The sequence below is a fragment of the Balaenoptera physalus genome, assembly GCF_965194825.1.
Source record: "Balaenoptera physalus genome assembly, chromosome: 16".
Lineage (NCBI taxonomy): Eukaryota > Metazoa > Chordata > Mammalia > Artiodactyla > Balaenopteridae > Balaenoptera > Balaenoptera physalus.
The window spans coordinates 30,344,868-30,363,929 of NC_138898.1; the positions used below are offsets into that span (position 1 = coordinate 30,344,868).

The 19,062-nt window shown below is 57.2% G+C and overlaps 1 protein-coding gene and 1 long non-coding RNA gene across 10 annotated transcripts; one reads left to right on the forward strand and one right to left on the reverse strand.

Annotated features, from left to right (window-relative positions):
• Window positions 1-1,449: 1,449 nt before the first annotated feature.
• Window positions 1,450-12,704, reverse strand: SLC4A11 (solute carrier family 4 member 11). Of its 9 annotated transcripts, none has more exons than XM_082428478.1 (20): window positions 12,388-12,701; window positions 10,534-10,578; window positions 8,082-8,234; window positions 7,899-7,948; window positions 7,385-7,616; window positions 7,222-7,303; window positions 6,860-6,983; window positions 5,233-5,448; window positions 5,063-5,156; window positions 4,838-4,963; window positions 4,645-4,758; window positions 4,422-4,554; window positions 4,082-4,155; window positions 3,383-3,647; window positions 3,200-3,306; window positions 2,939-3,107; window positions 2,675-2,848; window positions 2,267-2,462; window positions 2,008-2,177; window positions 1,699-1,879 (listed from the first exon to the last, which is right to left on the reverse strand). In XM_082428478.1, the coding sequence occupies exons 1-20, from the start codon at window positions 12,677-12,679 to the stop codon at window positions 1,816-1,818; spliced, it is 2,880 nt and encodes a 959-aa protein (XP_082284604.1). In that variant the 5' UTR covers window positions 12,680-12,701; the 3' UTR covers window positions 1,699-1,815. The 9 variants fall into 9 exon arrangements, with proteins under 9 accessions (XP_082284601.1, XP_082284604.1, XP_082284605.1 ...); XM_082428479.1 differs by having other exon boundaries at window positions 7,899-7,945; window positions 12,388-12,700; XM_082428476.1 differs by having other exon boundaries at window positions 7,222-7,306; window positions 12,388-12,700.
• A 654-nt stretch (window positions 12,705-13,358) lies between these two features.
• LOC309644680 lies at window positions 13,359-14,988 on the forward strand. The gene is made up of 2 exons (XR_014254553.1): window positions 13,359-13,628; window positions 13,938-14,988. It is a non-coding gene; the product is annotated as an uncharacterized lncRNA (long non-coding RNA).
• The last annotated feature ends 4,074 nt before the right edge of the window (window positions 14,989-19,062 follow it).

Here is a 19,062-nt window from a genome sequence, read left to right on the forward strand (position 1 = left end):
CCTGCCCCAGGCAGGCGTCTGTCTCCTGAGTCCCCTTTGACACGAGCAGGAAACCTCTCAGGTCGGCGGTGGGGTGACGGGGGGCAAAAGGGGTTGGGGGGGGTGGCTGGACGAGGGCAGTGCTGTGTCGAGGCTGTTCGTGTGCCCTTGCTAGCTGGAGTATTATATCTTTCTTTTTGTCCTTGAAGTCTCTGATCATGGGCTGAACTTTTCCGTGCCACATCCCTGCTGCCTGCCCACCCACCCACTGAGCAATGCCACCACCCAGCTGGCTTCTATTGTGTTTGCTGGGTTGGGGGGCCGGGCAGTGTGGGATGTTGAGTGCTTTTGCTTTATTCTGGTGTACATTAGAGCAGCTAAAATGTTGGTTTATGGTTATAACGCCAGGTTCATTTTTATGGCAGGGAGGAGGGATGGAGTTCTTGACCCTACTTGGGTTGACATGCCACGGTTAAGCCTTGGGGGCCAGCTGAGTTGAGCCCTTCAAGCGGCCCGGCTCAGCTACCCCAGACCAATACTGTGTCCTGGTGAAGCCCTTCCCTGGGAGGGACTTCAGAGGCCCAGGGTGGCTCCCTTGCCTTCCTGCAGGTGTTACTCTGGTAGAGAGGAGGTGCCCAACCCCAAGGACAATCAGAAAAGCGTGTTGTGTGCAGCAGGTTGCGGGGTGGGGGTCCTTAATGCTGGTGTGTCACTCCCAGGCTTAAGCTACATCCCCTCCTCAGTCCTAGCAGCACGGCCCAGGGCCTAGATTTAACAGTTGTTTCCTCCCCTAAAATTCATCAGCACGTGTGGGTGAGGACCAGACCTCATCCCTTTGCTCCCCTCTCGTCTGTGAAGCCCAGCTGGGTTGTTTCCTCAGGAAGTGCCGGTGGTGGTGCTCAGCCTCCGCTGAGTTGTCTGCTTGGGGTGGGTGGTGTCCGGCTGGAACTCAGGTGTGGGGTGCTGGGGGGCCTGCCTACTCCTTGCCTGGTGATCCTGGACACAGCCCCACCTGCAGGAAACACACAGGCTACTGGGGTGGGGGCCCCAAAGAAGGATCACTTGCCATGTAGCACTTGGAGCAGGGCACCCCTCTGTGTCTGCTCCTCAGCTGCTTCCTCAGAGTTCTGTCCTGGATGCACAGTACACTTTCTGTCCCCTTTAAACTTTACCCATCCTGCAAGCAGCACCGTGAATGTGCTCATCCCACCCTACCAGCCACTGGGCTCTTCACTGGCCCCAAGCCCACTTTCCTTGCAGGTTCCTGGCAACATGGCAGAACAAAGGTCTCCTGGATCTTCCACGTTTCCCTGTTGAGCTACTGTGTGGAGCTGGAAGTAATAGCCCTTAGGCGGCACCCAACAAATCAGTCCCTTTTATCCCACTTCCCCTGGGAGGGTTTCTCCCTCCTCAGGGCCCTCAGGTGGCCTTCAGTGGCTGGGGCAGGGCAGCATGGATGGAGGCGGTATGTAGAAGCATAGAAACAGGAGCTTTATTCTCTAATGCGCATACAGCAAGTTCCTTACACAATCAAGGAAATGGTTTCTCTTTCAGGCTCTTTTATCAAAAGAAAATCCATCCTGCTTAGTCCCACCCTGGGCAGAAGCTGCCCTGAGCAGAGTTCCGGACCCAAAGCAAAAGGCTAATGGGAAGAGGAGCAGACACACACCTTGGAGCCCCCTCAATGCCCAGGCACCCTAGGCCAGTTGGGACAGCTGTGAGGGGGTGCAGCACAGAGCAGCACCCCAAGATACCCACACACAGCCACAGAGCCAGCCTGGGAAGACCCAGAGGGATGGGCGGATGGGGTGTGGCCAGGGCCTGGTAGCCAGGACCTCAGTGCTCAGCGTCCATGGCGTCCAGGTACTTGGCTTCAATGATTTGGGGCAGCAGGTTGTAGCTGAGGGGAGGGGGAACAGGCAGGAAGATAAGCACTGGGTCAGGGAGGAACAGGCTGAGGGTAGCCACTCCAGCCCACCGTCTCCCGCCCAGCCGAGTCCCTCCTGCCTGCTGTCCACCCTCCCGTACCGGATGGGGATCATGGCGATCATGATGAGGGGAAAGATCATCTTCATGTAGGGCAGGGTGCTCATGCCAAAGGCACAGAGCAGCAGCAGCTGCAGGACCTGCAGGCCTGTGAAGTAGTGGATCTTCCTCTGGGGCACCCTCCGGATGTAGTGGGTGGGTGGGTACGAGGTCTGTGGGTGGCAGGGGCCAGGTGTGGGCAGGTCTGCAGCCAGATTCCCCCACCTCCACCCCTCACTCTCAGGGCCAGACAGACACTCACTTGGTCCTTGAGCAGCAGGACCATGCGTGCAAACAGCTGGTTGCCGTCGATGGAGGTGAGCGCGATGTAGAGAAAGAGGCCATAGAGCACAGGCTTGGGGATCCACTGTAGCGGGAAGGGCAGCAGCAGGAGGGAGAAGCCCACCAGGATGCTGGCGCCCAGGGTGGTCAACCGCGTCTCCTTCACACTCACAATCCTGCGAGGTTCCAGTGCACTGGGTCACCTCCGGCCTGGTCCACAGGGCCGTGTCCATCCCAGGTCACATGTGCTTCCTGGGCTCTGTTACTTCTGGGCCCTTATCCCACGAGCCATATCCTTCCTTAGGTCATATGTGGCCCAGGGCTACCCCCCACCTCAGGGTCCACGTGACTCTGGTCTCATGTCTCAAGGGGCCACTTTCACACTCACGTCTCATAAATGTGCCCATTCTCCACACGCTCCTCCACCAAAGCTAGTGCCCGCACGTGCAACGGGGAGTGGGGGTAGGCAGCGTGGATCCAGGGCAGCCCAAACAGAGACAGCCCGGTGTTGATGATGGCGACGAGCAGGAGGTCCCAGTGGTAGGCAGTGCCCTTTACCAGCCTGCAGCAGGCAGGGTCACATGTGGACAAAGCCCCGTGGCCCCTGGAGGGCTGGACACATGCTTACCCCTCCCTCCCCAGCCCTGCGAACCTGTTCTCCGGGGCATTAGCCAAGGCAGCCACCAGGTTCTGCTCGATGAAGAAGAGCATGGAGAGGAGGAAGCCGAGGCCCATGGCGCCGCTGACGGCCACCAGGGATAGCGAGTGCATCTCGGCCATCTCGAACAGGCTCTTGCTTGGGTTGTAGCGGAACTTGCCCACTGCAGCCGGGTACAGGCCCCTGCTCAAGCCTTCCTCCCCCACAGAGCGACCCACCCCACCCCACCCCACCCCACGCCTAGTCCCAACTCACTCTTAATCTCCTGGAAGCCGTAGGAAGAGATGAGGGAGAAGGTAAGCACTGAGATGGGCAAGGCACAGTCTGACAGGATCTCACGCATGTAGGGGTGCAGGTAGGGGCTAGGGAGGCAGGTGGGTGTCAGCGTGGCCTGCGGCTTGTGCTCCCTTCCCCTCACCCTGAGGGGGCACCCCTCACCTCTTCTTGAACTGGTAGAGGGTGTAGCTCAGCCAGAGTGTCCCCAGCATGATGAGGAGGCTGAGCACAGCCGTGTCCCGGGCCAGGGGCTCGGGGCCCTGGCTGCCCACTGAAGGCAGCTCTGGTGGGCCGGCCAGGAGGCTGGTGTTGAGGGCAGCGTGGAGGCTGCTGTTGAGGCTGGGGCTGAGGCCCAGCAGGCTCACCGGGGAAGACCTATCTTCGTAGTAGTTCCCGGGGTTGTGGCCACAGTAGTACTTCTGGAAGACTATGGATACAGGCCAAAAGGACTCAGCCATCTGGGCTCTGGGAGCCTGGGGCCCAGCAGCTTCCTCCTGGATGTGGGGGTGAAGGAGCCCCGAGGGGAGGAAGGGATTCTGGGGGGAGGAGGGGAGAGAGCTGGACTTCTGTCAGCCAGGACCCCTTGACCTGCCTGTCTACCCACCACCCCACAGCCTGCCCTTGTCCACTTCTGACAGCGAATCCTGCTTGGCCCAGTGCCTCTGATCCTGCCTAGGGCAGCTCTGTCATCCTCTAGCATGTGGGCCTGCTGCTCTTGGCCAGTCATGGCTCCCAGAGCACCCTGGGCCATGGAAGCAACCTTAGCGCTTGCATGCTTCTTGGCTGCTCTGGGCACAGTCCATAGCCCCCCATCTCAACCCAGCTTCCCCTGCAGCAGGTGGCCGCCAGCAATACACTCACTTTTGACCATGCCCTTGACAGCATCCAGCACGAATGTGATGGAAATGAACAAAGCAATGATCTCCTCCGTTGACCTGCCAGCAGGGGATATGCCTCATAAGATGGGGTGAGTTGTTACTAGGGGGGAGGCTTCCCCGAGCCTCAGCATGGCCCCCTACCTCCTGCCATGAAGAGGACCAGGGTCCCAGGCTTTCCCCTTGGAGCAGTGATATGGTGGGGGCACCCCATCTGCTCTAGGGTTAACAGGACCTCAGAGGCTGGCATGGAGGCTGACCCAGGCCCCTGGCCTTGGTCTCCCTCCTGCTTGCGAGTCCCAGCAGCTTAGGGAAGGCCCTGTCACCTCTTGAAGAGACTCATGACCAGGCTGAGGTTGAAGAGGGCATAAAGCGTGAGGAAGAAACTGTTCCACAGGCCTGTCCATGCATAGAAGGTACTGAAGTCCAGATCGTAGTCATCACAGATGCCACGGATCACTGCAGGCGGCGGGACAGGAGTGAGCAGTCAGGGCCAGGCTGGGACCAGGGACCTCAGGAAGCATCTCCCCGCCGCCGCCCCCACTGCACCGTGGATGTAGAGGGCCAGGGGTGCGGTCGTCAGCAGCACCACCAGCGGCTGCCCAGAGAAGAGTGCGTACAAGAGGCCTCCGATGCTCTGCCCAGCTATGGTCTTCTGTACATCTGAGGAAGCAGGCCGGTCAGGGGGGAACCATGGCCCTGGGCTCCACCCGGCATGCCCCACCAGGCTCCAACCCCTCACCAATGGCCCCGTTCGTGTTCTCATCGTTGAGGGACCCAAAAGCGATCGTGGGCAGGAGGCAGGCGAAGTAGAGGAACAGGGTGGTGGTGATGTATTTGCCCACAGCTTTGTTTTTCCCGATAATGCCTAGGAATGGGAGACAGGGCGGAGGGTGTGTTGGGGACACAGGACAGGCCTGGGGCCTGAGCTACAGGCTGAGCTCCAGGAGGGCCACGGGCCACTTACCATCAGTGAAGTCCAGCGGGTACACAGGGAATCTGCGGGCGATGTCTTCCCGGATGCCTCTCCCCATGGGGAGAAAGTCCTTGTGCCGTGGGGGCTGGGAAGAGGACATGAGCCCATCAGCCCTGTGTCCCTGCCCCGTGCTGCCCGCCCAGGCCACCTCTGCCCTGCACCTGCGGGGGTCTGTGGGTGCAGACGGAGCTCATGCTGTAGTCTTTCATGCTGATGCTCGGACAGTGGCTCATTACGGTGAGCAGCTGTCTCTGATGTACCAGGGCCTCCTTGAATTCCTCCTCCGTGCGGGTCTTCAGGAGCTTCTGGCGGAAGGTGATGTCTAAGAACATGGTGGCAAACGTGCGTCCCACCTCCGTCGCAGTCTTGGTGCTTTTCTGGGGATGGGGCAAGAGAATCACATCTGTAGCCACTGTAGAGCGAAGGGTGCCCAGCCCCGGCCTGGCCACTCACGGACAGACATTCCCACACACGTGGCAGGTGCTCTCCCCATGACCCGGGTGTAGTCCCCCAAAGTTCAAGCATAGTGGACCCTGCCACGATTTCCACCAGGTCAGCAGATCACTAGAACTACCATCAACCTAGTATTTTTTTTTTAATAAACTCAGGTATTAAATCTGTGTAATTGTGGATAATGAAATCATGATGATGGAAAAAAATGTTCACCCAGCTACTTTACACTGGTGGCATTTGCACGGTCAGCTGGTTTATGATTTGCAGAGGGGTTCCAGGCCCATCCAGCCTTCTGCCTCTTGCCTGGCCAAGCTCAACCCTGTCCATGAACTCAATGTTCAACCTCTACCACAGCAGCCTGTCTCACCTCCCCAACCTAGGTTCCCTGGGGGCAGCATCCACCCCCTCCGTGCTGTCCAAAGCTAGTCCCGGGGCTGCACCGTGCACACTGTGCTTTCTGGTAGCTTTAGAGCAGGCTTGTTCCCCCGAGGAGGAGCCAGGCGTCAGGATGGCTGGTCTGTCTCAAGGCACCAGTCTAGCCACTCAATCCTAGGGATTCTATTCCTTCCAGCTGTTCTGTCCACCTTGTCAGCTGTCACTCCCTCTGACCCATGAGCTGCCCACTGCCCTAAATGCCCTTCCTCTCTCCCCAGCACAGTAACATCTGGAGAGATTCACAGCATGTCTATGAAAGCCCTGGGAGGGACGATCCCGTTAGCACCCCCTTTGCTTAGAGAAAGCCTGGGGAGGGGCCATCCGAAGCTCTGAGTCTACACCAGAGGCAGGGGCAGAATCATCAAGAAGCCAATGGAATCTTAAGCATTAAGGCCCTTCCCAGGCCTGGCGAGGGGCCCTAGCCATTTTCTATTCATGATTTTAAAATCCTTTTCCATAAAAGAAGATTCCCCAAATTGTATAAGTCTCAGCCCCCACAAAAGCGAGATGCCCCTGGCCAGGGGGTAAATGCCCCAGGAAGGAGTAGGGATCTTTGGTCAACAAATCATAGCCAACTAGAAGAGTTAGGGTTGGGCAGGCCAAAGAAAGGCCCCTATGTTTGAACAGTAATAATCTTAAAAAGTATATCTTTTCAGTCAGGAAAGAAATACAACTTTTTGGGCAACTTCTGGGGAAATTAGGGCTTGATGAAGACCTAGCAAGTATGCTTCAAATAAACCCCAGTAGGGTGGAGATGAACAGAGGGGGTGAGAATGTGGCCTTCAGAGGCCAGGACTGTGGTGCCTCCAGCACTGGGAGAGATGCCCCCAAGAAGAGGGCAGGGTAACCTGGAACCCTCCTTCCTGGGAAACAGAGCAGCCACCCGAAACCCCTCCTCACCATCTTGGGTGGGGCCAGCACCAGGATGACAAACCGCACCTCACAGGAATTCTCCCCCCAGTTCTGCGGGCGAACCAGGCGGCTGATGCACACATGCCGCTTCAGCAGGGCCTTGGAGGTACAGCTGGCAGGGACAGAGAGGGCACATAGCACACAGTTGCCACCCTTGGGAGCTGGGGCCCCCCTCCCCTAGCCCCCAACTATGACCCCAGTGACCTCTGTTAGGGAGGAAAAAAAAGACCAAAGGGGATGGATTCCTCACTCTCTCTCCCCCCAAACTGAGCGGACCAGCCTCCACAGGGACTGGATGCCTGGCTCCAAGGTGACGTGGGGAGGCCAGTTGTGGCGGCCTGGCAACTCACATGATGCAGAGCCACGACTGCTGGTATTGCACCCCTGTTACTGTGGCAGTGACCCCTTGGATGGTATCTGACAGTAGGTGAACTGCTGACAGAGTGGAGGAACAGAAGGGTCAGATGGCCCCACCTCTCTGACCTCCCACCCAGGCAGAGGGACAGCCCTTACCTTTACCCTCCGTGGGGGCCCCGGCATCAGTGAAAAGCATGGCCATGAGCGGGTCCAAGTTGCAGTCGGGCTCGGTGTTGTGGGAGTCTTGGGCTAAGCGGCACAGCATGGCCCGTAGCACGTCATCCAGGGAGGTGGCTGTCTCATTCAGGATGATGCTGGCCCGTGCCAAGAAGCCGTCTAGGTCCCGGTGCGCTCGGATCTCTTCCTCAAAGTTCTTTAACTTCAGGTACTGTGGGGACCCCACACACAGAACCACACAGGCCCATAAATAAGAAAGACCTCCTGTCGCTGTCTGGGTCCTTCCTCTGTGGTGGTCCCCGGCTGACCCTGCCCACCAGGACCCGACACCCACTTCCCGGAGAGAAGACCAGCGTGGCTGGCCCCAGCAGCCGGGCCCTGGGCTAGTGTGAGATCCAGCAGCAGTGTGAGCTCTCTCAGGGAAGCAACCACCTCCACCCCCAGCTAGTGGCCCAGGACCAAATGTCTCCCATCCGGTCGATGGGCCACTCACCTTGCGGGAGGTGTGTAGGAGCCCGTAGCCGCCAGGCGATTCACCCTCTGCTGGAGGAAAGCGGGAGGGCTCAGGGGGCGGCCCCAGCCCTTCAGGTCTCTCTTGGTGGAGCGGGGCCGTATCTGCCCAGTCCCCAGTCCCCTGCGTGCCTCCCCTGACCCGTCCCTGCTACAGCCCCCATACCGGACTGGGTGGGCTGCACCTCGAGGTTGACGTTGACAAAGAAACGGATGCTCTCGCCAGACACAATGGAGGAGTTGACCGTGTCGAAGGCCTCATCCCCCAGGCTCTCCTCACGGGTTTCAGAGGCATCATCCGCGTCACACTTGAGGTAGCCTGGAGCCCCAACCACCACCAAGAGAGACCCCCGCAAGAGGGCCTGGCTACACACAGGACAAAGGGGCTCCAAGCCAAAGGAGCAGGGGTCCCTGGGCTGTCCCACTTGGTGCAATCTCGGTGAGTGGTAAGGGAGGCCTCTAGCAGGCTAGGAAGTAAGCCTCAGCTAGGCCCAATATCTGGTCCTAGCCCAGCCCCCTGAGTATGGCAGCCAGCTGGCACCACCCACCCAACGGTTTTCTCCAACATTCTTCAGCAGCGGGAACCCTGCACTGTTCTGTGCCACACATATCCTTTAGCTAGAGAAAGAACATGTTCATTCCACAGACACTGAGCCAGGCACATGGTACAATGATGTAGTTAAGACTGACTGGCCCCTGCCTTCTCAGAACCTCCAGGTTGCGGGACCTGGACCTGTCTGGCTCCCCAGAAGCGACTCAAGGAAAGCCAGAGCCCTGCAGTATCCAGACCTCATTGGCACAGGGAGGGCATGTGGGGCAAAGCATCGAGGCTGAGAGACCTTAGTCCAACATCAGACAAGGCCCAGGAAGCAAGAGAGCCAGACAAACAGAGCCAGAGACAGAGGTGACAGGACCCCAGAGGAGGCCTCATCTCAGGCCTCCACCCATGGTGGGTGAGGGGCATGTTATGGCACCTTGGGACTCCAGAGCACAGAGCCTACTGCCCCTTTCTTTTGGGCTGCCTCTCAGTTCCTGCAACTGCCCCCCAACACAGGCCCCCTCCTATAGGAAGCCTTCCTGATGACATGCAAAAGTTCCAATCTGCCCTGAGTCCTGCTGGGGCTCCCCACAGCCTCTGGGATGACAGCCTGAGCCAGCCCTGCTTCCCCTGGCCCCTCAGGCCCAATCCCACGCCGCCCATCTCAATCTCTCACTCCGCAGGCCAGGCGGCCAGCACCCCAGGCATGCCAGCTCCTGTCCTCCAAGCTGAGGGCTTCCCTCCCTGGAGGGCCTTCTTCAAGGCTTGACAGACCCTTCCTCCTCCGGCAAGTCCACCTAGGGCCCTCCTTGCCTTACTCTTGGCCCAGCTGACACCTCTTCCTCACTGTCCTGTGGGTCCACTGTGGTCCACCACTTGTGATTCACCCAGGAGCCCTTGTAGCTGAGACCCCCACCAATGCCTGAAAAACACCTGTGCAGGAACAGGGACGGGTCAGCAGCATGCCTCCACCTGCCAGGCAGTGACTCACCCTGACTCACTTCCACTCCCTCCCACTGGTTTCCTCTGCACATCCCAGGCCCTGTTCCCCCAATGTGCTGTGCTCAGCCTGGGCCCTTTCTGGGTAGGAGGCACTAGGCCTCCTCTGTCAAGGCCCTCATGGACTGGTGACCCCTAACTCCAGGTCTGCACTGCACCCAGAGCCCAGAGAAGAACTATTAAGTCAAAAGATGTCATTCCCCCATTTGTCATGGAGCTCATGTCCATGAAAAACACCTTCCTCCCCAATTCTAGACCTGCTTTGCTTAGAATGCTTGGTTCCCCAGGCCCAACCTGTCCCAACCTCCCTTCTGTCACCCCCACCAGCACCCACTATTCCCCGGCATGCCTCTCACACTGTCCCTCTTCTCCCCTATCCTGGGCTCTATCTAGGACCTACCCAGCAGACACTACCAGCTCCCTGCAAGGCTCCTGGGATGCCATGCGTGCCCTATCTCCACCCTATAGCCCAATCACATACCTAACCTGCCCACCAGCAGCCTGGCACATGCAGTCACCATGCTCTGGGGACCCTGGGTAGGAGCACATCACCACTGTGTCCAAGCACTGTCCCACTAAACACCCTTCTGAGGCCAGCTCCCGAATCCGGGCTCAGGAGAGCCAGCCCAGAGATGTGGGGAGGGAGAGAGCCAGGCTGGTGCAAGCAGGGAAAGCTGAGGTGCAGAGAGGTTACAATTCTTTAGAGGGACAATGGCAGCCCCTCCCTCACAGGGCTCAGCGGGGTCTGAGGAATGTGGGCACACACAACACTTAGCCTAAAAGCTGGCCAGACAAGCAGAGCATTGTAACAGCAAAACCATGGGCTATCAGATGGTCCACATAGTGCAGGATGGGAGCAGCCTGCCCTCCCAGGACCACAGGACCACCAGAGATCTGCCAGAGTCCAGGGCAGTGTCAGCTGCCCCTCTGACCACATCACAACCTTCTGGAGGGTAGAATCCAAAGGCATCCCAGCCCCAGCAGAGGATCATGAGTACCCAGGTGGATGGACTAGGTCCCCTAGAGACTTTTGACCAAGGAGCTCTCTATATACACACACCCATACCTGAAATGTACTCACCTGCATCCTCAAAGTATCCATTCTGCGACATGATAGAAGAGTTTTCTGCAAGGCAAGCCAAAGAATTGTCACCAGCTCCATGCACCAGCCCCGGACAGTCTCCAGGGCACATCTGCTGCCCACCCCACACACCAACCCTGCTGAGTCTTTCTTACCCTTCCCAGAGACCCTGGGAGAAAAAGGAGCAGGGGACAGTACAAGACAGGGGCTCCTTGAGGAGCCAGAGGAAGCCAGGCCTGTTATTCTTCAGCCCATCTGCTAGGGGCTGCCCAGGTGGGAAAGGACCGAGGCAGACGGGGAGATGTTCTCAGCATGTTTTCTCCAGGAGTAATTAACAATACCCAGGGAAGGAAGGAAGGATTCGCTGGTTGCAGGAGTCTGGAAGGAGGAGACCTGTCTGGGCACCTTCCCTGTGGAAGCCGGCCTCCCTCTCTCAAGCCTTCGCTGCCAAGCCCAGTAACTGGGCTGGGGCTCTGCCAGCACATTTCGGCTCTCACTCTCACGTCGGTCCCTGGTGCCATCAACACGCATCACACGTGCAGTTGCCCCCAACCTCACGCGCCAGGGGTCACACGGGGGCGACCCGGCAACGGCCTCCTGCCCTCAGCACCACCCACTTTCTCCTGGGAGGCGGAGCCGTTGGTCCTCTTGGGAGATGCCGCAGGGTGGGGGGCGGGTGGGGGGGGGGGGAGGAAGAGAGCTGTCCGCGCTCTCAGCGCCGGGCCCCGGATGGATGGTCCGGGCTGTTTGTGCCTCGCTGTGCGAGGAAGGAAGCGACAGGAAGGGCCGCGTGCACGAGAGGAAAGCGCCTCCAGACTCGGAGACCCTGGGGGTCGGGGGGCAGGATGCGGACGGACTCCTGGGGCGGGAGCCCGGGCGGCATCCAGAAAGGAGGGGCGGGGTCAGTAAAGCTAGCACCGGAGGCTGCAGGGATGGACAAAGGACGAGGATGACGAGGGTATGGAAGGGTGGAGATGCTACTCCCATGCGGGGCGGTTCAAGTGCACGTAAATAGATGGTCGTACAAACCCCGGGCTGGCCCTCAGGTGTCAGGGCGGCGACGGAGAGACTGCTGCGGCCGCGCAGGGGACCGTCAGAGGCCCAAGGATCCCTAAGAGTGGGCAGGCTGCCGCGCAGCGCCAGGGGCGAGAAGGTGTCGGGTAGAACGTAAAATGAGGCTTTCCGAGGTGGCTGCACGCCCGGCCGCTAAGACCCTGGCGCTCGAGGTGCTAGGGACCCCGCAACTCCGCCCCGCCATTTGCAAGCCCCCCACCCCTCCACCAGCTACCTCGTAGGTTCAAAAACTGTTAAGAGTTTCAAAACGGCGTTAAGTCAAGCGCGCAGTGCCCACGAAGTCGTCCTGGGCTTCCCCCAGCCACCCGCGTACCCACCCGGGCTCCCACTCCCTCGCGGCTGAACTCACCCCGGGCACCCCCGTCCCGGTTGGGAAGCCCCCACGACCCTCTCGCCCACCACGCCGGGGGCCGGTGCAGGCCGGCGGCGTCCGCATTCCCCCCAGCGCCTCGACGGCTCCGCGTCCCAGCTTAGCACGCCTCTGCGACGGAGACCGCACGGCCTTCCAGCCGCAGGCACCCACTGCATGGCTGGAGATGGAACACGCGCCTGGTGGCCGCGGCCATGGCCCCAGCGATCAGCCGCGGGACGGCTGCACACCAGCGCGCACGCCCTGGCTCCTCACCAGGTGCCGCGGGACCCCAACCTCGGCGTCCAAGGCGGGCCGGCGGCTGGAGCCGGTGACACAAGCCTGCGCCGCGCCTGGGTCCTAATGCCGCGCCGACGGTCCTCCCCAGCGCGGCCCGGGCGGGGTCCCGTCCGCCCGCCCCGCGCCCTCACCCGCGCTCCTGTTCAGCCCGGGCGGGCTACTGCCGGGAGCCCGCGGCGACTTAGCCAGAACGCGTAGACCGGGCTTCTTCGGGCCCGCGCGCTGAGCGTTAGGGGCTGAGCGGGGCTGCGAAGTTTCCGGAAAGAAGCTCGGTGAGCTCGGAGACCCTGAGTTGAGGCAGTGAGGCGGGTCTGGGTAGGGCCTCCCTGCCGTCGGCTTTAAGCTCTTGGCCGGGCCCCCACCTCCTCCTCTCGGCAGGGGGCCTCCGCTGGGCCCAGCCCTCGTGGGCCCCGCCCCCTCCATTCATCCCAGCTGCTCGAGCGGTAAATCCTCCTAGTCCTCCTCCAGGAAGCGCGCCCCGACTAACTACACGGGCCGGCGCGCGTTCTCTGGGCTACGCCCTGCCCCGCGGAGCCCGCTGCCCTCCCGGCTCGGCGGCGTCGGGTTTACTGGCAGCGCGCCTCGAGGTTTCTCTCCCAGCCTCGTTGCGCCCTCGGCCTTCTCTTCGGTCAAGGTCTTGCCTTGCGGCTTTTTTCCTTCTCAAGATGGCCCCGCCGCCCGGTTTTCCTTCCCGGACACGAGGGAGCCCGGCCCGGGGACGCGCCTTCTCCGGCGCCTGGTCCTCTGCAAGCAGAGTATGTGTTCGGGGGGAGGGGTGCGGGGTGGGGCGCGAGCTCTCTTGTGTAGGGAGGCGGTGGTGCGCGCGGCCAGGCAAATCCAGCCCATGCGATGAACCCCTGGTCTGACCCTTGGTGGCTTCTCAGCAAATGATCACACAGCCCTCAGGCCCCGGATTGACCCAGGAACTCTCCCCATAAAAAAGTGTTAACCCCCCATCCCCTCCACACTGGCCACCAGCCCGAGGAATAGCAGCAATCCCCCATCTGACCTCCTGTTGGAAAGGAGTTCTCCGCCTCTGTCCCCCAGGCATGGAAGAGGGCAGGCGAAGCAAGCCCAGGGTGAGCCCACCTCTCCGGGGGTGGGGCTTCCCTGCGGCCCCCAAGGGTTCCTGGTGCGTTGGGGCAGCCCCATGCATAGATCCGGTGAGGCTGACCTGGTTTCCCCTCCCAGCGAGATAAGAGAGCATTAGGAGCAAAGCTCCATGTGGTGCCCTCCTTGGCAGATGAAGGCCTGGGGGTCAGGATGGCTCTGAGAACCCTGCTCCCTACTGCTGCAGAAGATGCTGCAGAACAGACCTGTGGAACTCTGACCACGACTGACTCGGGGCTGGCCACATGCTTCTCTGGTTATGGTGAGCAGAGCTTGGGTGGAGACATGGGGTCTCCTCCATTCAGGGGTATCCCTCCACTCAGCCTAGGGACTGTCTCTAGGTCACCGTTTAGGTAGACCTGCAGCCCATGGCCCAGACTCCCCCAGACAGCGGGGTGGGGGATGGAGATTTGAAGGGGAGCTGAAGACAGGCAGGCTGATTGCCCAGGAAGCAAAGTTCCATGTGGGAGGTGCAGGGGCTGGACCCCTGAAAAGACACCCATTTTGCCCTCAGCCCCTCTCATCTCAGAATGCCTAGGCTTCTACATTTGCCTCCCCATGTCATCAGCAGCTCCCAAACACCTGGACATTCCAACCCAGCTGTTCCTGGAAGCCACCGTGGAATGGAGGGGACACCTCTCATCCCCTTACTGCAGCCTCCTCCCTCATCTGAGGCCCTCACCACTGAGCTCACTGAGGAAAGAGGAGCCCACAGTCAAGATCCCCCGCAGTGGTCTATGGACCTGACTCTCACAGAAACTGACAACAACCCCTTCTGACCCTTTCCCCACTATAGCCTCCTGCGCTCTGCCCCTGTGGTTTCTATTCCCCTGGTTGTCCTGGAGAGAGCCCCTGACCCCCACACCCCTGCTGCAAAGTGAGAAGCTGTTTCCTTTAGTCCTCCCACCCACCACCTGCCCTCTGTGGACCAGAGGCTGAGGGCAAATACAGGTGCTCCAGGTCTCCCTCCCCCCACACTCCCCATCCTACCCCCCCACCCTCCATGCCCCAGTGGGTCCTTACACAGGGGGTTTAGGGACCTGGACATAAACACACACATTCCCTCTCATTCCCATCCTTGAAGTCCCATCCTTGAAGTCTCAGACTTTACTGGGCTGTGGACACAACCTTGAATTCTGGGTTCCAAAAGGCACTTAATGGCTTTCCGAAGTACTTTCAACTGAGTTTTCTCCTTTAGCCACTATGCCTATAGATTTTAGAACCTGGAGAAGTAACTCTATAGTATCTCATTAAAAAACAAAAACCAAAATACTCCCTTGAACTCCCCCCTCCAGGTACCACCCATTTCCTCAGCTGCACTTCAGAGCAAATTTCTCCAAAGAGTTGTCTCTAGTTCTCTGTATCCATGCCCCTCCTACCTCTCTTCCACCGATGCATACCGATCTTTTGTCCCCACTACTCCACTGAAACTGCTCTCAAGATCATCCTGCCTCAGCTTTCTGCCAGCCCCTCCCCCACCCCCTAGCAGCACCCAACACCACCAATCCCTCCTTTTTTAAAAAAATATTTATTTATTTTGGCTGCACCAGGTCTTTGTTGCAGCATGCATGAGGGATCTAGTTCCCCGACCAGGGATCGAACCCAGTCCCCCTGCGTTAGGAGAGCGGGGTCTTACCCACTGGACCGCCAGGGAAGTACCCCTCCTTTTTTCTTGCAACATTTCCTTCTCTCTCTCTCACCTCCTTGGACCTAGGAGTGTTGGCCTGCCCTGGATCTTTCCCTGGATCCATGGCTCTCTACCAGCCACAGCTGGCCACCAGATTTCATGACACCTGTCATTGAGCTCCTGACTTCAACATGACATAGCCTACTTACCCCCTCCCCCTTACCTGGATGGCTAATAGGGAATTCAGATGATATTCAGGCAAAATAGAGCTCCCGAGTCCACTATCCGCCGCCATCCACCTGGCTGCTCTGGACCTGGGAGTCCCCCTGACTCATTCACATCTGATCCATGAGTAAGTTTTGTTGGGTTTACCCTCAAAATAGAGCTCAGTTCTGCCCACTTGCATCCCCAGCCTGGTCCATCATCTGGCCCTCTGACTTGCCCCCACCCACCCAGGGCTCTCTGACTTGCCCCCACCCACCATCCATTCTCCACCTCCAATGGCTTCTCATGGCATTTAGGAAAAAAATAAATAAAAGCAAACTCCCTGCTATGGCCTAGGGGAGTAGGGGTGTGGGGTAGGGGGTGCTGTACAACCTGGCACCTATTTCCCATCTCATCCCAGACCTCCTGCTCCCAGGGGAGCACTGTTCCAGCCATGTGGCTGCTAACATTTCCTTCAACACAACCGCCCCCCACCTGCCTCCAGGCCTGGAGAGTCTGAGTGCCTGGAAGGTGTGTCCACAGCTCTTATTGTGGCTCAGTTCATCCTTCAGCTCTCAGAGAGGCCTTCCCTGGTCACACCATCTAAAGTAGGTTCCTGTTTTCTTCCATCACAGATCCTCATGGCCCCTAACTCTGCAGCACAGCCTTCTTACTTTACTGCCTGGGCTGTCTCCCAGGCTAGACTGGGATCTCCCTGAGAGCAAGGCTATGGTGTCTTTCACCAGCGCAGCACTGGTGTAGTAGGTGCTCAATAAATCCATGACATATTGAACGCATGACCAACACCTCCATGTACAGTTCCTGGAGGCTTTCAAGCCGTGAAGCCCCCCAGATGACCTCTTCAGCCACCATCCTCCACTCCCACTCAGGTTTTCCAGCCAGATACTCCTGACTCCGTCTGCCTACTTCCTGTCACCTGGACTCTTCAGATGTCCAAGTCCTTGAATTTCTACTTCCAATCTGCCCTCTCCTACTGCCCTCACCTTCCTTGGACCCTTGGCAAGCATGGCTTTCCACACCTTGCAGCCTTAGGCTTTCCCTGGAGTCACAAGCCTCTTGGGGCTCCTTGCTGCCCAGGGCAGGCAGCCTTGACCAGCATTCCCAGCCCCTTAACAGCCCTTCTCCAGCTGCGGCTGTACCGCCCCCTTGCTGTTCCTGGGAGGAGAGATGATATTCCCACACTATCCCTCCAGTGGTGCTGGAGGGGGCTGAGGGAGGGAACAGGGCCTCCACTGGCCTCCCCTCTTTCCTGGGGGACTCCTCCAGGCCCCCTGGGTAGGTGAGAGGAAGACCTTTTGGTGCTCAAATATCACAGCATGAAGCCTTCTCCCAGTTGCCATCTACCCCTACTGAGAGGAAGATCCAGGTTCCTATAAGGGCAGCCAGGAAGGCAAGGAGCCCTGTGGAGGGCCAGAAGGACCTGCTCCCCTCAGGACAATATCCCTCTGTGCCCCTCATACTCAGAGTCAGAATCTAGTGCTAGACAGCAGGCTGTTGAGCAGGAAGGTTCCAGAGCTGCCCCACTGCCCTCATGCCTTCTGACCTGGGTTCCAGTTCCACAGCCCAGCTTCTCAGCCAAGAAACCCCTGGCAGACAGACACCACTAAACACTGACCTACTTTCACTCATCCTGCTCCAGGGTATCCCTATGAGGGGCCAGGAATCTGCATTACCAGCAGAGCTGGCCCCAAACTTCCCCTCCCTCATCTACCCCCAGGCCCCACTTCATTTGAACCCCATCAAAGGCCACCTGAGTCCTTCCAAGTGGTAAGTCCAGGTGGCCTATCACCCTCCTGCCCATCACTGCCCTCCTTAGCCTTTATGTGTACCCCACATCCTCCTTATCCATGGCTCTCATTCTCACTGGTCCCCTGTGTCAAGGAGCTGCCCAAGGTTCTGCTTCGAGCTCGCTATTCAGGGCTGACACTGCCTGCCGCCCCACTTCAGCTGTCTTTCAAATGACCACCAGCTCCTCCCAGCTCCTGCAAGGAAGCTGGATGCACAGAAAGGAAAAGTTAGTGGAGAAGGCATATAGGGCAACACCCTCGGGCAAGACGTTCAGCCTCTTTGGGTCTCTGATCCTTTTTATCTATAAAACAAAGAGGTTGAAATTGAGTCTTTTTTTTTTTTTAATTTTTATTGGAGTATAGTTGACTTACAATGTTGTGTTAGTTTCTGCTGTGTAGCAAAGTGAATCGGTTTTACATATATATATATATATATATATATATATATATATATACCCACTTTTAAAAATTCTATTCCCATATAGGTCATTACAGAGTATTGAGTAGAGTTCTCTGTGTTATACAGTAGGTTCTTATTAGTTATCTAGAAATAGTTTTTTTAGTTAGAAAATTCCATGAATTTTTGGTTATCAAACCATCTTTCGTCTTCCTGTTGTCCTTATTTTGCTATTATTTGTACATTCACCCAGGCATGAAATTTCAGAGTAAAGATGTAAAGTTTCTTAAAATTTTGAAGCTATGAAGGAAAAAAATTAAACTTGTTTATTGGTATGGGAAAAACAGTAGTAATGGTGGGATAAAATGGAAATATAGTCACACTTTATTTGGTTAGCTTTTTTTTTTTTTTTACTGATTTATAATCATTTATTAGTTTGACATAAAATTTGTTGACCCTGATGCAAGTTTTTTAACCAAATTATTTTGGCTAGTCAATTTAGCAATGCTGAGGCCTGGACAAAACAGGAATAATTTGTGGATAAATTTATTTTTCTTCAAATTTCTGGAGAATGAAACAAAAGAATTTTGGAATTGTTTCAAAATGTTGGGTTTTTTTCCACTTTGGCTTTTTCCACTTCTACCTTGAGGTCATCCCTTTGGCTCTTGTCTAATTAGTCATTTCGTCTTGTCAATTGCTCCTTCAGAATCACTCTCTAGTTGGTCCAGTTCTCACCCCCACCAATGTGGAGTAGCATTACAGTCTACATGATCTTTTTTTTCTTTTGGTTGGGTCATTTCCCTGACCAGGGATTGAACCCGGGCCACAGCAGTGGAAGTGCAGAATCCTAACCATTAGACCACCAGGGAACTCCTGATCCTTCTTTTATTTAGGAAAAAAAAGTATCAAACAGGCTCCCATGGAACACTGGTGTCCCTGGGTATACAGAGGCAGTAGGGAGCCTTTTCTCCATCTTCAGGGGGGCAATTATCTTTGCGAATAGAACATTTTCAAGTTAAAAATTTTCTTCCCTTGTTTAAAAGTCACTACTACCATCACCACCACCACAACAGAACAACTATGTTTGCTATCACTTGTACTAGAAAAGACTAGCAGAAAGCAAAAAAAAAATTAAATCAGATAGGTATCTGACTTTAACAGAAAAGCTCAGAAATGGCCTTCAGGTGGATGTGCAATGCTGATCCAGGGGAGCAAACCCCTCTTTGGGAACCCAGCTCCCAAATGATGTTGAAACGCCCTCATATGTGTGCAGTGACCCCTGGCCAGGCCAATCAGAATACTCCTGACCATTGTGACTGATTCAGGGATGAGAATGTGACCCCAGATTTTGGGCCTGCCTTTGGAGAGAGAGGTCGGGTCTTGCCTTTGGGGTGTTGGGGCTGTTGGGTGGCACAGAGGAAGCTTACTACCAGGGGAGAGTGAAGCCATTAAGGATAGAGAGGGGGCTCTGATGACATCTGAGACCAGCTGAACTTGACGCTGGTACCACCCTGGACTCCTCTTGGAGCAACTAAGCCATTCCCTTTCCGTCATGAGCTGGCAGTAGGGCCGTGGTCAGATTTTCTTCGGGCATGACTGTTCCCTAGATTATATGATAGAAATTAATACATCAGCATTTCTCTGTGCTCCTCAGAGAGAC